Below are 16,363 nucleotides of genomic sequence, written 5' to 3'. Positions count from 1 at the left end.
AAAATAAAATATGTTAATCTTGCTATATTTTTGTTCGCCTTTGACTGTGAGAAATGATGCGGCGTGAGTGGAGGTCGATTCAAGGGCTTATATAGCAGGGTAGAACAGAATCGTCGGATAACTGGACAAGCATATTATAATACTAACTCGGTGTCTAACTCTATATTCAATATGCACCATATCCTATACATTTGTATGCGTCAATTCGTGCTGCACTCTGCCGGTTCGGCTGGTATAACCAGGGACACGCGATGCTCAGACCTTAGGCCGAACTCGAAGTGTGTCTGTACCATTTTGCGTGGATTTGAATCGATTACGGGTGTGTATCAAATTGCAGCCACCAAGACTGCTCGAATTGACGCGATAGACTCGAACTCGGCATTAGTTGTTATCAGACGGTTAGTTAGTAGCATTGTACATAAAGCGCATCCATACTACTTCTTCAAAAATTTTCTACATGTACCGATTGACGCCTAATCAGACAACATTTTTTGTCAGCAGTCAGCCACCAACAACACTCTCGGAAATCTCCGAATTCTTGCATCGCCTGCCCGGTCACCCCTGTCTCCCACGAGACCCTCCATCACGTCATATGGCGTCTCGGGCAGCCACGATGTCCAAGGCGCCTGATGGCTTGAATTTTTATCTTTAAGGCACTTTAGCTTTGCGTTTTCTAATTGGCCGTGAGCAACAGAAGTCGTGCTTGGCACGCAGCGGAGAAGCATCTGTCCAGCACGAACCTGTTCGAGCCTCGCGGTGACGCGATCGAGCCATCAGGCGTTATGCCATCGAGCCGTATCGCGGAATGGATGACGGTAACTGACCGTTACTCATATTTGGATTATTATGTTGTCCTTCAGATTAGATATTCACCTGGACGCGAAAGTAATGGCGCCGGTGTCATCATTGCTATTCGAAATGCTATAACTTGCGATAGTTAATAATATTGTACGACTCATATTCTGCACAGTGATAAGTGCCTTCTGATACGAAGTATGAAATCACGAGAGTTAAACTGCAGAAGACAAGCAGAGTCTTTACATCATTGTCAGCAGGCTCCAGGGGCATCGGATCTGCTATTTGCATAACATTACTCCGAGGGATGTCACACAGATTTTCTATCAGTATTCGAAACGTTGGTCGCATCCTCTGATCGCGAGCCGCGATTTAGTATAGCAGCCATTAATTCGCGCGCGACAATAAATTAAACCCCAAAAATATATCCATTTCACTGATTCTATTGTAGTCCCTCGCTCACCACCACTTCGATTCATTACACTAGCGTCGACCGCACTAACGATACTCGCCATAAAATGGAATTAATCAGGTCAGAAAGTTGAATGTTGTAAACCTTATCGCTGCTCATCAATGCATGTCGAGTCGAACGGGCCGCCTACAGCCGCGCCGAGCCGATGCTATTTGACGGCACTATCAAACTACTGGCACACATCACCGACTTGCAGTCGACAGTCACCATATGAGCAACCGTATCTCGTGTTGCATAGCTAATCACGATCCAAGTTGAGGTCTCCAAGGATGAAGTCGAATGTTACAGGCATCGGCACGCGAGATATGGTGGCGTTGGGTGGCGCTGTTGAAATCTCACATCTTGAGTTTATTGCTTATCCGTATCTGTGGTAGTTGAATGGGGAATTAATCTTGTGTATATATCCAAAATGTCGTAATTCCAAGAGGTCGCGTGCTGCGTTTTCTTGTGGATCTGAATGAGATGAGATGCAGTTAGTCAATTCTGTTTCGGTAGGCATATTTGTTGGAGGATTCAGACAGTTTTGCGATGTAGTGTCGACGTCGGCTTACCACCATATCATACACGGCGGGCAGAGGCTATTCAATAGCCTATTGGCCATTCGATCGCAGTCAACTGCACCCATATATAATCATCTATTTACAAACGACACCAGCACAAAGTATAATCCAGTCCGAGTAAAAAGTCGTTCAACTGTTTGGCAGGCTGCGGCGTATCTTGTCGAAAAGGAAGGCCCGCCCGGAGATGTAAGGTTTCAGCCAAGCATTGATTCGTATGCGGGTCGGGCGCGCCCCCGGGTCCAACTCTATAAGCAAAGGCTGTTGGGACTCGCACATCAATGTCTCGCATCTACGACATACTGTCAAAACAGGAAAGTCCACGGTACAGGGCCACCGACGCCAATCGTAGAATGTGATTGGCGTTGATAAACGAGGCTACGTACGCAAGCGGCCCAAATGTTGATTGTGGCGCTTGACTGACTGCACTTAGCCAAGCTTGTATAGCAATCAACAACTCGGACAGGTGCATGTCTTAATGTTTTCAGCATATATGGGACAGGACCAGGATTTGTCGTGAAGTATACGATGAGTAAGTCGCCGCTTAGCTCGTGCCAACCCCGTAGGTCGATGAGAGATTCCGTCGTCGCTGCAAATTACTGCCAGCGATGCTTGCCTAGTGTCCAAGCTCGAGAAAATAATGTCAATCTCGCTCTACGAATTTTTAGGCGTCCGCCGATGGATCCAACCAGCAAGGCAGGAGGCACGACAAGTGCAGGGGCGAGCAGCTCGCCAAATGCTGCCATCGGTGTTCGAAACGGCGTGCGAGATCGTAATCATGGCAGGTCTCACACTAGCCGGAACGCAGTTGTAGATCTCCTCGACCAAGCTGCTATTAGCACATGCATGTAATATATGGGAGAATCACGATATTTACTCCAGCGGTGTTGCACCGCGATCGCTATAAAAGGGTGTGTTCTATTATCGATAAGGACGCGCTGGATATGGTGGGACGTGCGTGATTTCTAGGAATGATTGACCATGCATGCTCGACACAGCTTTATTAAATACTATCTTGATCTTGGGTTGCGACAGTACTGTAGTCGATATCGAATAGCCTTAATCTTGTCCATACGACACGCGAGACATGAGGTGGTGGCGGTGGCGGACGGCGGTCGTGGCGGAGGGCTGGCAGGGTCGAAGCAACATGTGGCCTGGGAGAGAAAAGTTGGCTGGCCCACACTGCGGGCGTCATTGCCGGGATCGCCCCCTACAGGAATGTGACCATCATCGCATTTAGACAGGTAGAGGCCATTAAGCGACTATAGGACGGTCTCGGTGGATAAAGCCACAAGATACATCCGTAAACATGTTTCATATTGCTTGGCACGACGGCGGCTCGAGTGATAATCCGATGCAACCTCCAACAGGCGAGGTCGAAATTCAACATGCTTGGCCTGGGGTTGGACAGGACGACATTGGTACGTGCGGTTGCTATGGCAGCGGCAGCATATTTGACCGATACCCGGACGGGCGAGGGATTCAGAGTTCAGCCAGCCGTAGGACTCAGAAAGTCGGAAGGTACGACCTACCTGGCGCCGAAGCAAATTGACGGGCGCCTCTTGCGTCCACGAGCCACTCAACTATTAGGCACTACCCGACATCGTCATCGGGCTCGCCGCCGCCGGCTTCCGTCATTTTCCCTGCGCCATTGCATTTAGGGCTTGAAGGAAGTCATATTGAGTTCATGCAGAAGTCAACTCATGATTGAGGTGGAGTTCAGAGCATGATATCTAGGTCAGAGACACCGAATCGACGTCCGTTACTCAGATGCGTGTGGTCGAGAGATATCGAGATGCCTTACAAGTTACAACTCTGCAAAAGCTAGCGTGACCTATGAGATCGGATTAGGATCTTGCAACAATTATATATCCTGTTTGGCCGTCCGGCAAATCCCTGGCATACAGTAGATGTTTGCTAGCAGCAAGCTTGAGGATAGCGGGATTTTTCGGTTTATTATTGAGACATCAGTATGAGCAGCGGCTATGGACGATATCGCTGGCTGGTTCACGGACCCGTCATCCGTAAATAACGCTGCAGCTCGGTCCTTATGGCTGAACAGATGGCGACCTATGTAGCGACTATGAAATACAATTCCGCCCGCATAATTGGAGGACTAGAAATTGATAATAATGGTTCGGCATGCCTCTCACGTTCAGCCTGATGAGCCAGTCGAATATTATTTGGCGCGCGTTGTCGCGCTATTGTGTTCGTCTGGCGGTTTGGTCATCCTAATCGCGGCTTATCTGTGCAGACGAGGCCCGTGTGGTGGTTGATAGTGAGAGAGCGACCGTGCGCCCACACGGAGTCTTTCGTCGCCCAAGAGTCGCGCGAGAGTCGCACAGAGGCAAGTGGAGCCGCCGACAGCTGGGTCCGCGTCCGCCCGTGGCGCACGCCGGGCGCCCGCGGAACAAGCTTCGTTCCAACCCTAACCGCATTTGACTCACCTGCTGTCGTTATCTACGCCGATTATCGTTCCTGCTATCGTCTATCACTTTGTCTGACCCGGATGCTCCCAAGGCATTCCGCCTGGTCTTCTTACTACAGGCCATGAGACCGCAACTGGCAGCCCATAACAGTCCAAGGCATTTGTTGTCGTCGCCACACGACTCACGCAACTTTCTACCTATGAGCGTGTGAGGCGGTGACGGTCGAGACGGAAGGCCACCTGAGCGACAAGATGTCGGCCGTGAGCGGTGGCTACTAGACAGAGCTGGGGGCGGCGTCTGTTAGCCTCCGCTGGGCAAGGGCCAGTCAGGTCAGCAGGCAGGTTGAGAGATACGGGCCGCCGTCGCGGATGCAGCCAACCGAGTGTGATCTCGAGTACTGCACGCGCCCCGTACCCGACCTATCTAAACCGGCTCCTATCGACGTCTCTTGTCGAGTACTAGCCCGGGTCGCGCCTGGTCGCGCCTGGCTGGAATGGTACCCGCCCCAGTCCTGCACTCGCTGCATGCCAAACCATGTGGGCCGGCTCTCGAGTACACCGACCAAATTCATCTCCATATCTCTCTATGGGGCCCATTATCTTTCATATATATCACTGGTCGAGCTCCTCGTCCCCGGGTTTAGCTTATTTCTCTATTTCTGCTTCCTAATCGCTCTCCCTATCTCGAATCGAGTGTCCAAGTCGTCGGACGACTTTACATATCCTGCGACCTTCCGTCGCCTATCGTCGCTTTCATCGCTACCCGCGAGTCGGCCGCATAAGCTGCTCGCAACAGCCATCGTCAACAGCCACGGCGACCTCAATTTCGCCCCCTTTTACCCTCCATCCTCCTACCTCGACCTTCCCCAGTTCGCCTTTGCATATTCATGACCCACAGACTCTGACAACTTCCTTATCTTCGTACCAGAGGAAGCATAGTGGCAGTGGAAGTCTAATGTACTCACAACCACGCGACGCACAACCCGCACCTGGCGATTATTCCGCCTCTATACACCTCGCTGCCCCGGTTCACCATCACCCGCATCAACAGCCTGTGCACGCAGACGATGACTCAAAGTCAGGGCCATTTGGTATACGACGGCCTTATCTAAACAACCTCCCGTCACTGCATTTGCTCAACCCGCCAATGTCACCGCCGGGACCTTTTTCCCCAGCTTCGTCGGCGACTTCAGCGGGAAGTACGTCCAACAACTTACTGACCCCTCCTACATTTGAGTCTGCGGCTGCGCCCACGGCAAGTACGGCTCCCGAAGCATATAGCATGGTTCAGTCATCTTCATACCCAAATAATAGCTCAATGAGCTACTGGGCTGCCGCTTCGTCCTCACATGCACCTACCTCTCAGCTAGGGACGTCACCAAGTCAGAACGAATCGCCTAGAAGGATGTCGTACTCATCTACATCGTCGCAATACTCGCTACCGTCGTTATCGTCCACCGCGTCGTCGCCTTATGCGACTTCGTCATACGCCGCTGCGGCAGCTGGCAACAATTCAGCCGGTCCATATTACCAAGGTGCTGTGCAGTCATATCCATCGCAACCGGGTCCATTGTTGCCGCCTCCGACATCAATATCACAAGCACAGCACGCCCACTCGACGTCTTCATCTTCGGCATCAACAAACTTCATCCCTTCACCGTCCGACTACTCGTCATCCTTCCCGCCGTCTTCACAGCCGCAGCCACAATCACAGCAATACTACTCGGACGCCTATCAGCCATGGCCATCCTCTCTGCAAACGAATCAACCACAGCCCGGGCTCGTGCGGCGACCGTCTCTTACCTCTCCTCGCTCGTTTGATGGACGCTATCCTTATCCGCCACCATTAACACATCTTCCTCCTCCATCACATCTTCATCCACATCATGCTCAGCAACCACACCAGATTCCTCCTCCTCAGGACCGACCATTTAGGTGTGATCAGTGTCCTCAGAGCTTTAACCGAAACCACGACCTGAAAAGGCATAAGCGGATTCATTTGGACGTGAAACCTTTCCCATGTCCAAACTGCGACAAGACTTTCTCTCGAAAAGATGCATTGAAGCGTCATACTCTCGTTAAAGGATGCGGCGGCAACAGTGACGGAGCGAGCGGGCCGAATACTACCGCGGCGCTGGCGAACTAAGTGTTAAGATTATATCATACTTCTCGCGTTTGTTATTATTGATTGCAAGTTATGGAGGTGTTTGGATTGCGCGGGATGTAGATCATGACTGTCAAATTTTTTGTGTTGGGGAATAAAATTTCTCGGTAAATATCGTTCGGTTCTCTTTTATAGAATTATTTGTCGCTTGGGTATGCATACGAGGTTTCTCTTTATGAACTGAGATCTATCTTTATCTTTGATTTTGAGCTTCTGTGTTGATTGACCTTTTGGCTTTCTTGTTCTGGGTGTACTTGTTATTTTGATTCGATGCTTTGCTTCATGTGTTCTATAGAAGGTGTAGTATTGTTGAGTGCAGTTTACTGTATTATTTTTACAATCTCTAACGGTGCAATCAAAATAGTCAATATTACCAACTTTTCAATAGCTGTTCTTGTACGATTCCAATTTCTTTACGCAATAGAGGGACTAGCGTAGCCAGCTATCATTTTTTAAATACCGCGATAAGTTACGGGGAGCTAAACGGTTTTACTTTATCGTGCAAAACCAGACCGCCCGCCACCTCGCTGGCTATTGGATTCGAGTAGGCGTCACGATGCACCTAGTATGTTTGAAGTCAGGACAATTTGCGCCGAGACATGGGCTGTGATTCCAGAGCATCAACATTGCCGGTGGAAAGGTAATGAGCTAAACGGGTCTGGACCGATGGGTGTCAAAGGCGGCCGTTCAAGTTTTGTGCTGGAAGCTTGAATTTACTGAAATTTGAATGGGGACAACGACGATGTCTAGACACAAAGAAATTTGTCGTCGCGTGTTACTCTATATCATAAATATCCGGTCTTGCCATTCTCGAACCTCATCAGCAAACCATCCACAGACTGTATTCTTCAACCGCTGATTCAGCCATCAAGCTTCTTTCTTCATTCCAACACGGTAACAACGGGCCGCTTTGCTGTTCGGTCAACTCCGGCAGCTAAACAACCCCCACACTGGCAAGCCATTTAAACCTTACCCCACGACTCCTGAGTCAACTTCAAACCCTCCGGACGCCTCAAACCCCTCCAGCTGCCTGTTCATTGGCACAGGGAGCGAGATATTCAATCGTCATCGTTGTCGATCGCGCAATCGCGTCTCAAGCCATAAGACTCCCCTGGATTCGCACCCTCGAAGAGTCCTTTACACTCATGACAGGCGCACGTCAGCCCGCGGGCGAGCTAGGACCATCTCCGATAAGCCGCCGTTATGCGCTAGTCACGTTGATTCTTGGGTTAGGGATGCCTGTGAAAAAGGATCCAGTCATATGGCAGAGTTGGTCTGTACCGAGGGGTACACGGAGTAATTTTCTCTGGCAATATCGTATCGCGTCCAGTCCTACTACAAATTCATGGTTAGTGTGCGTTGAATTATGTCTTTACTATGGGCATTAACGCTGACGCCACGCGAGTGAACCACGCCTGAGTACGTCCTGCAGTCGTCAACTTAGAGTCTTTGTTGGCCTGCGAATGTCTATGCTACCAAAGTTTGTTTAGAATTCAAAATTCACATTTGTACGGACAACCTCACAGATGATGTGAGTCAAATCTGAAATTTCGGGTACTTCCTATCACAAGCGTATTTCATGTTGTTTACGTCCTTCCTCATCTGTCATTTGTCGGAAACTTACGCGGCATTCGCCGAACCCGCTTCTTCGGCCATTGTCCATGCAGCTTTAACTTACAATCAAACAGTCCCTCACGCATTCGACGTGCGGCCCGCGCGCTCGCCGTAGAGAATTATCGATAGCGATAGCAATCTGTCCAGTGTCGCGATGATATTAAGCCGTTAAGCCCGATGGATGGGGGGGTTCGTGCGGCCGCGGACGCGGCCCGCGCGCTGACCTTGAGTCTGACGACAAAAACTGGATTATAGTGAGTACCTACGTGGCGTTAGTCATAAGAATAAATACTGGACATGGAATGTCGTCGCGATCACGGATTAGGGGACTGAATTAGACTTGATTATTAGATGATACTTTTTGATTAATTCAGACTGAGACGGTGCATGACGTTCAACCGTGGGATGCTATATGACATTTTTGTTTATCTCTGAGACTACGATAGAATGCGAAAATATTGTGCTCGGGCTCTCTAACGAATCGAAAGTCGCTCTTTGCTCAGTACATTTATTACAAGCAACCAATTGACGCAAATAAATCGCCTCCTCGACCGCTTCACTCAAAGCCATATATTCCGCCTCAGCAGTCGAAAGTGCCACTGACTTTTCCCTCTTCGATTGCCATGTGATAGTCCCGGAATTGAGTTGAAACACGTAACCACTGGTGGATCGTTTGGTATCGTAATCCCCAGCCCAATTTGCGTCGCAAAAACCGTTTAAAGAGATCTGGGGAACACCCGAGGAACGCGTATACACTAGGCCCATGAGAAAATGAGTGCGCTTATGGATGGACAAGAGAAGGGGTTGTTGGAGATCGCTATAGGTTGTTTGGCGGCGCATCCGAAAGTGTGTGAGAGTCGAGAACATGTTTTCGATAGTAAGGTCTGTGACAGTGACTAACCCAATTATGGCATCACTATAGAAACCGGGAAGCGAACGCAAGAACACATCGATGAACATTGGCTCGTCAATGTCCATGCCGACCACAGCAAGTTGATCACGCAGATGTGTCGTCTCCTGAAAGTGGTCTTCGAGAGAGGAGCCATCTTTCATCGGTGTCCCATAGAGTTTGCACATCAACTGAGGTTTGGACGCCGTCCAGATGAGTGCAAACTGCTTCTCAAGTCCTGTCCATACTTCCTTTGCCTTCGTCTTGTTCATATAGAGCTTTTGATATGAAGCTTCCATATTAACTAGCAATGCCGACAGGGCATTTCCATTGCAATTTCGGCTCGGTCTTCTTCGGTAGCAGGACACATTTCTTTCGTCAGACGAACACCAGTATTTTGTGGCGTACTCACGGGATTAGCATGTGTCATGTTGAATTTGTCTAGTGGACGTTCAACATAAGCCTGCCGAATCAAGGTTATTTGACCACTAGATTTGTCCCGAATGACCTGAATGCCCAAGTAGTAGTGAAGCTCCCCCATGTCTGTCATGTCAAAAATTTGACAAAATCGGGCCTTCGTGGAATTTAATGTGGTAAGACTGTCAGCAGCGATAATTATGTCGTCAACGTAGACTGCAAGAAAAACTTGACCATTGGGTGATATGACCTTGATAAATATACACCAGTCTGCCTGAAGTTGAGTGAAACCTTCTTTCTTTAAGGTCGCATTAAGTTCTTGATTCCAACATCGCGGGGACTGTTTCAGTCCATATAAGCTTCGGTTCAACTTGCAAACAAGATTTGGATCCTTGACGTATCCCGGAGGCTGGCGCATAGTGTCAACATCACAAGGTTGGAGACATGACCAATAATAATGCCTTTGGCTATACTGTCTGTCTGTAACTGCTTGGCAGTCATTGAGAAAAGCTCAACGTCCTCCTCCATTGCGGTTAAGGCATTCATGCTGGCCAAGGGTGCCTTCACCCTTGCGTCCCAGACAATAAAATTCTTCCCATCATAGATAGGAATCCTCATGGCATTTGCGCTCGTCGTAAGAAAAGGTATATTTGACTCCATCGCGCTCACAGGGCTAATAACCTTGTGATGTTGACACTGAATATATCTGCAAGCATTTCCTCGGTAACCTTGTACACGAGCGACACATCCTTATATGCAATACGTTCCCTCACAAAATGATATCTAATATCGACGTGTTTTGACCTAGCATGGAACGAGGGATTAGACGTCATGGAAATACAACTCTGCAACAAGCAAGTTCTATTTTATCTAGCCTGTATGTTGAGGAAGTCTAGGTTGAACTCAACGTAGCCAGCGTGTCGACCACAGATGGAGATGGTAATAGCCTATTCCTATTGCTGTAGCGTCCATTTACCCTTGGATTTATTCGTCCATGCGACAATAATGTCATTGAAAAGAACTGCAAATCCTCGCAAGCTTTAGTTGCGCGCCGCATCAACTTGCAGATCAGGGGTCCGATCCCAAGCAGCGCTTCGCTTCGAGCACGATCAGCAATTTTCACCGCCATTCGAGTTTATAACTAGATCTAGAAAAGATGGCACTCTAGTGGTTATACCTGTTGCACATAGACAGAAATGTTGGTTTGTAGTTGTGTGTCACCAGTAGTTTTTGTCAACTTCGGCTGCCACAGAATCCTTCTTCCACTTCATGCACATTCGTTCTGGGGTGCCAAATACAGAAAATATGCATCTAGATACACTTCCAATTGAAATATCGTACGGGATATTCCAATACGTCACCCTCTACGAAATCGCGGCCATCGATCAAACATGTCGCGCGCTGCATAGCGTTCTCAGCACCAATGAGGATATCTGGAGAAACGGCCTACTTCGGGACTATACCCGCGAAGGTTTGCACTATGCAGTACAAATGAAACAGGAAATGCCAGATTTACATTGGCGGATGATATGTGCTAGTATGGCGTACCAATGGTGGTTCTATATCGGCGATGCAAACTATGTGATGCAGATTCATGACAAAAAGGCGAGAGTACATGGACAGTTACCAGTGCCAGGCTCAAACATAGGGTTTCTCATGGTCCCCTGGGCAAAGAGGACTTCTGGCGCGGTGTTTATTCGGATTGCGTATGTGCCGACTGGTATTAGGTTTCGAGTGTTTTGTTGCTATCAATTGGCGCATGACGTGCCTGGCATACGGTGGGCTATGGTGAGGTCAACGTATTCATCTGACAATGTGCTGTCGGTACCAATGCAGGAATCAGCACAAAGAGGGGGGACGGAAAAGTACCGGTAGATTTTGCAGAGCGGATAAATGGGAACCCTTTAGTTTGTGGCTACGACGCAGGACATTCACTGGACTCAGTACCCAATGACGCAGCTTGGGCTGGCGAAACTGTTGCCAGAAGCGTTAGAGAGCATTTTGTGGGAGAGTTTAGTATTCCAAGGATCCCACAATATGGAGGAAAGTGGCAGAAGATAGCGCTTCTGCTCGAGGAAGAACCGTTTGACAGGGACAGCGGCCTGGTATGCCTCTCCATACGACCGGGTTTCATGTCAGAATATTCACAACTCGCTAGGGACTTGTTTACGTAAGGCTGGTACGAGTAGACGAAGCAGGTGAATTCGACAACTCGTTCAGCATGTTGTGGCACGAGTACGCGGCGTATCCGGATCCCGACTCGTCGATCTTTCGGCAAGTTGTGGAAGACCAGTACGTTAAGTCTCTCCACGCAGCAACGGTGCGTCTTGCGACGTTAAATTTTGACAATATCCGGTGAGGGACTTGTAATTTTGGACGTGGTACTACTGGCATGTTTGCAGTTCGGTCTGGATTTGGTTCTAGTTAGGTATAAATGGCGACTTGGTTTGATTCTTTTTGGGATTTGTCAGATATTCTCGATATCCATTACTTGCTTCGCTTGCTTACATCCCGAAACACTGCGCAACTAAAGAAGTGGTGGGATCGATTCCAGCAGACTCGACGGTCCTCTGGCCTCTCGAATGTCTAATGCAAATATTCACTTAGCTGATTAAGGGAACTCAGTCAAGGGTTAGGAGAAGGATTGTGAGTTAGGATAAATTACATGATTCTATGAGCGTTTGAAAATATTACCGCTGACGAGCAGACTAACTGGAATACTATATGAATGCTCCCCAGCTCGCTCTCGGTACCCTTCGCAACATATGTTACCGATCCCATAATGTACATCCTCGCCTGTAGGCATACCAATTCGCAATATTACACTTAAAATTGAAAAAAAGCGGGCCCCCTCTTGTACATCTCACAACTTCTCCGCCTGCTCTCCGAGTCGCATCGGAGAATGTTTGCTGCGTTCGATTAACTAAGAGTTTCCAGCGTCGTCCAGTCCAGAGATATGGCAGCTGGGTCACAATGGCAAAAGAAACGCACGTGCTGACATATTACGCTACACGGTATCACTGCGAGAAGGAAAGCGAGCACTGCACTGAATGACCAAAGGGCGTGAGGAGCTGAACTACAAAGCAAAGAAAATAATGATTGAACACCGGGGTCCGGTGGATGTTTCGCCAGGCGGTCAATCCTGGCAACATGTGAGCAACAATACGACCCAAGTTGTCTCACATTCAGCCGCTGTCGAGAAGACTTTCGGGCAAACCGCCGCTCAAAGACTGTCTGAGTACTGCCTATGCAGATAGACTGCCATATACGAGCACTGATCGAAGTCCGAGTAATCAGAAAACTCGAGAGCAGTTTTGAAGATCACGTCGGCGCCTCGACGTCCTATCGCGACGTCTGGTTTTCAGCGGACGCGTTGCACTTAACCCGACGCGTACGCCCAGTTGGGTATAGCACGAGTCCGACAGGAATGTTACTAGTGTGGGTTAGGGTCATGGGATTGGTGAGGTCCCTTCCACTTGGCTCCAGGATAGGATAGTCAGGATTCATAGAATCAATCGAGGCAAATTCTTCCCGGCTGAAACCAACTTGCCTTCACGATGACGCCCACTATGGAGCGAAGCTTAGGTGTGAGAATAATATTCGAAAAGTGCAGTTCCGAGTCGGGGTCGGGGTCGTTGAAAAGTTACCTTAGTCAGCAGGGCAAACGGTTTTGTTTCAGTTGGATGTGACGCATTCCCAATTCGATAAATTGACAACAGAAATACATTTGCCTTGCCGAAGATAGAGTTAATCGTTGTAGCCGTAGTCCGCAACTAAGATATCATTGTAATGTCATTCAGGCAACCGGGTTCGAGCATCAGGTGAGTTCAACGCCGCAAAGCCACATTCCAGTTGACAGATTAATCAAGCCGCAAGATCAGCTCGCTGGCTATTTGGGTTTGACACCACTTAGATTCATACCAAATTATTAGATCCAAATTCTGCATGACCACCCTTACCACAACCTAATCTCAGTCAGTCGATGTCGCACTCAAGTCCGTAACTACGAGTTGAATTCCTCAAAAATGCAGAACAGCTTCGTGAAATGTGCCAGCCGCTTGGATAGAGGATATATTGCATACTGCCAGTTGAAATCCGCAGCAGAAGGCGTACGGGGATCCAGCAAGTGTTGCGGGTAGACGCGTTGTTTGTGTCTTGCCAGTTCAGGGGTTAGCGCGGACGGTGGTTCCATCCGATCTGGTTGTTCCCTCAGCGAAGAGCGGCGGACAGAGGAGGCCCACACCCAGCGGCTCTCCTGCCTCTCGGTCCTCGTTCCCGTACTACACTCTCTACCATACAAACCCGGCTGCTACTCAACAATCAATAGTAGGATCCCCTCAAGTCAAGTGGTCCTAACTGGATAGAACTGCTTCTTCGCCGGATTTCACGAACAACTTGCGTCTCTGTCTCTGTGCAAGGGCATCATGCCGCCACGACAGCCTAACTCTCAACCCCGGACAACCGTGGCCGGACGCGTGCTGGGCGAGATCACAAATGTGCAATCATCTTCATCTGGCAACCCGCGCCAACCGGGTGGCCAGTCGAAAGTGTCGTCTGCCATCCAGCATTTCTCTCGTATCACCGCCGCTGCAACGTCGTCGAGCGGTGGAGCGGTCATTTCGCGTCCCATAGAAATCGAGGAAGACAGAGAGCAAGCCTGGAGCGGATATGATAATACTGGTGCCCCGAGCCAACGGCATTCGCTGGAATACAATCGCAGGCCAGAAATGCCGGCGTCTCCAGACTATACACGTGCAGGGTTTGTGTCGTCCTCACCGCCGGTGAAGTCAGACGATGACTTCGACGACGAAAGGACCACCGACAAACGCGTGTCTCAAGCTTCGACCGGCACAAACAGCTCCTCGACTTCGAGCGGAGGGTATCGTCGAAAGACGCATGTTGGTCCCTGGCGTCTTGGAAGGACACTTGGCCGGGGAAGCTCTGGTCGCGTGAGACTTGCCAAACATGCACAGACTGGCAGACTGGCTGCCGTTAAGATTGTTCCAAAATCGGCAAATCTTGACGAACCAGATGATAAAAGTGGGAAGAAAGGCAAGGATGCCGCTGGATTACCTTACGGCATCGAGAGGGAAGTTATTATTATGAAGTTGATCGAACATCCAAATGTGATGGGATTATATGATGTCTGGGAGAACAGAGGTGAACTGTGAGTACAAAACTGTTCAGTGCAGCAAATCCGTACTCTAATGGGTGTAGCTATTTGATCCTCGAATACGTGGAAGGCGGAGAATTATTTGAATACCTTATCAAAAGAGGGCGTCTTGAAGAGAAGGAAGCAGTTCACTATTTCAGACAGATCATACTTGGAATGGATTACTGCCACCAGTTCAACATTTGGTACGTCATGTCAATCTCAAGGTGTAACGGGCAGCTACTAACCGCTCTAAGCCACCGCGACTTGAAGCCAGAGAACTTACTGCTTGACAAATATCATAACATCAAAATCGCGGATTTTGGCATGGCAGCCCTTGAGACGTCTGGCAAGATGTTAGAGACATCTTGCGGTTCTCCGCACTATGCCAGTCCTGAGATTGTCGCTGTACGTCCCAGTCTTTCGTGTTTAATAAAGCTAGGCTGACGAGAATAGGGCAAAACGTACCACGGTGCTCCATCGGATGTCTGGTCCTGCGGTGTTATCTTGTTCGCGCTCCTTACTGGTCATCTACCATTCGACGACGACAACATTCGGAACCTACTAATGAAGGTTCAAGCAGGTCGTTTCCAAATGCCTTCCGATCTTTCAATTCAAGCTAAAGATTTAATTTGGCGTATTTTGAAAACAGATCCGGATGAGCGTATCACGGCGGCAGAGATTTTGGACCATCCATTGCTGAAAAAGTATCCTGCCGAGAAGACACCGGCTCAAGTATCAGGGCATACACTGAAAGTCGATCGGCCGGTTAGATCAATTGAGGAGATTGATATGGAGATAGTCAAAAACTTACAGACCCTTTGGCATGGAGAGGACAAGAATGTTATCATTCAACGACTTCTGTCGATAGAGTATGCTACTTGTGGTGCCTGGTCTGTTACCATGCTGCATACTAACAATGGATTAGGCCAAATTCTGAGAAAACTTTTTATTGCTTGCTGATGAAATACCGTCATGATCACCTCGAGAACTATTCAGCCGAGAGTACGCCAAGATCCTCACCTCGTCACCTGGCCAAGGTCACGAACTCGTCGAGCTCAAAATTGTCCTCTCGCGCAAAGCCCGTCAAGTCCTCCCATCCTACCACGCCATCACGATCTTCTAGACACCGAAGTTCACCTAGCAAAGGCTCTGTTATATCTGTCTCATCTGCCCATAAACGCGGTGTCGATTTCTCCCATGTCAAAAAGAAGTCTGTTCACAGTTCCACATCTAATCCGTCTATCAAGTCGCAAAATAGCATTGCTCGTGCAAGGCTAGATCCTGAGCCTGAACCTCCTCTACCGCAATCCTCGTCCTTGCTTATTGCCGCAATTGATCAGTTGGCCCTGTCTCTTTCCAGTGGTCCAGCTACCAATACATATCAAGCTTCCGCCCCAGCGCAAATTCAGACTCCGTTACGTCTATCTTCTTCTCCTACGTCTCCACCTCCAGCGTTGAGCTCATCTCTGTCTTCGTCTCCGGCAGCTTCGGAGGACTCTTCGCCACATGCGCCGCTGCAAGTGGTAGAATATGCTGTTCGATCAGCTAAGGAACGTCCTGCTAAGAGTTCGCCTGCAAAGAAGTTGGTGTCTATTGGGTTACTAGACGACCACGAGGACGACCGAGTCCGCAAAGTCTCTGCCGAATTTGCAGCCTCTATCTGCGAGCGGGCGTTCAACACGACTCGATACGTGAGTGACTCTAGTAGAGACACCGGTTCACGAACGACGTCCGCGTCGTCTGCGTCCACAGCACCGACATCTGTTGGTGCACCTTCACAGACGGAGGATGATCGGAATTTTTCCGCACCTCTTCAGCTGTACTTCGAGCCTATTGTTTCGACTGTTGGTATGGTTGACTCAGGGACAAAGG

The 16,363-nt window shown here is 49.1% G+C and overlaps 3 protein-coding genes across 3 annotated transcripts; all 3 read left to right on the top strand.

Moving 5' to 3' along the window:
• The first annotated feature begins 4,724 nt into the window (after window positions 1–4,724).
• POJ06DRAFT_253288 (uncharacterized protein) lies at window positions 4,725–6,801 on the top strand. The gene has a single exon (XM_056187615.1). It carries the CDS (start codon window positions 5,208–5,210, stop codon window positions 6,396–6,398), a length of 1,191 nt encoding a protein of 396 aa, XP_056044083.1. The 5' UTR covers window positions 4,725–5,207; the 3' UTR covers window positions 6,399–6,801.
• Window positions 6,802–10,641: 3,840 nt separating this feature from the next.
• On the top strand, window positions 10,642–11,764 carry POJ06DRAFT_238129 (uncharacterized protein; the record flags this gene model as incomplete). Its single annotated transcript, XM_056185982.1, has 5 exons — window positions 10,642–11,114; window positions 11,180–11,441; window positions 11,495–11,628; window positions 11,652–11,656; window positions 11,739–11,764. The coding sequence occupies 5 exons, from the start codon at window positions 10,642–10,644 to the stop codon at window positions 11,762–11,764; spliced, it is 900 nt and encodes a 299-aa protein (XP_056044082.1).
• Window positions 11,765–13,760: 1,996 nt separating this feature from the next.
• POJ06DRAFT_196579 (kinase-like domain-containing protein) lies at window positions 13,761–15,451 on the top strand (the record flags this gene model as incomplete). Its single annotated transcript, XM_056185035.1, has 4 exons — window positions 13,761–14,503; window positions 14,554–14,694; window positions 14,746–14,896; window positions 14,945–15,451. 4 exons carry the CDS (start codon window positions 13,761–13,763, stop codon window positions 15,449–15,451), a joined length of 1,542 nt encoding a protein of 513 aa, XP_056044081.1.
• Window positions 15,452–16,363: the final 912 nt, after the last annotated feature.

This window comes from Lipomyces tetrasporus (genome assembly GCF_029532465.1).
Source record: "Lipomyces tetrasporus strain NRRL Y-64009 chromosome Unknown POJ06scaffold_5, whole genome shotgun sequence".
Taxonomy (NCBI): Eukaryota; Fungi; Ascomycota; class Lipomycetes; order Lipomycetales; family Lipomycetaceae; genus Lipomyces; species Lipomyces tetrasporus.
Note: the sequence above shows the minus strand (reverse complement) of the source record. Positions and strands in the feature narration are given on the sequence as shown.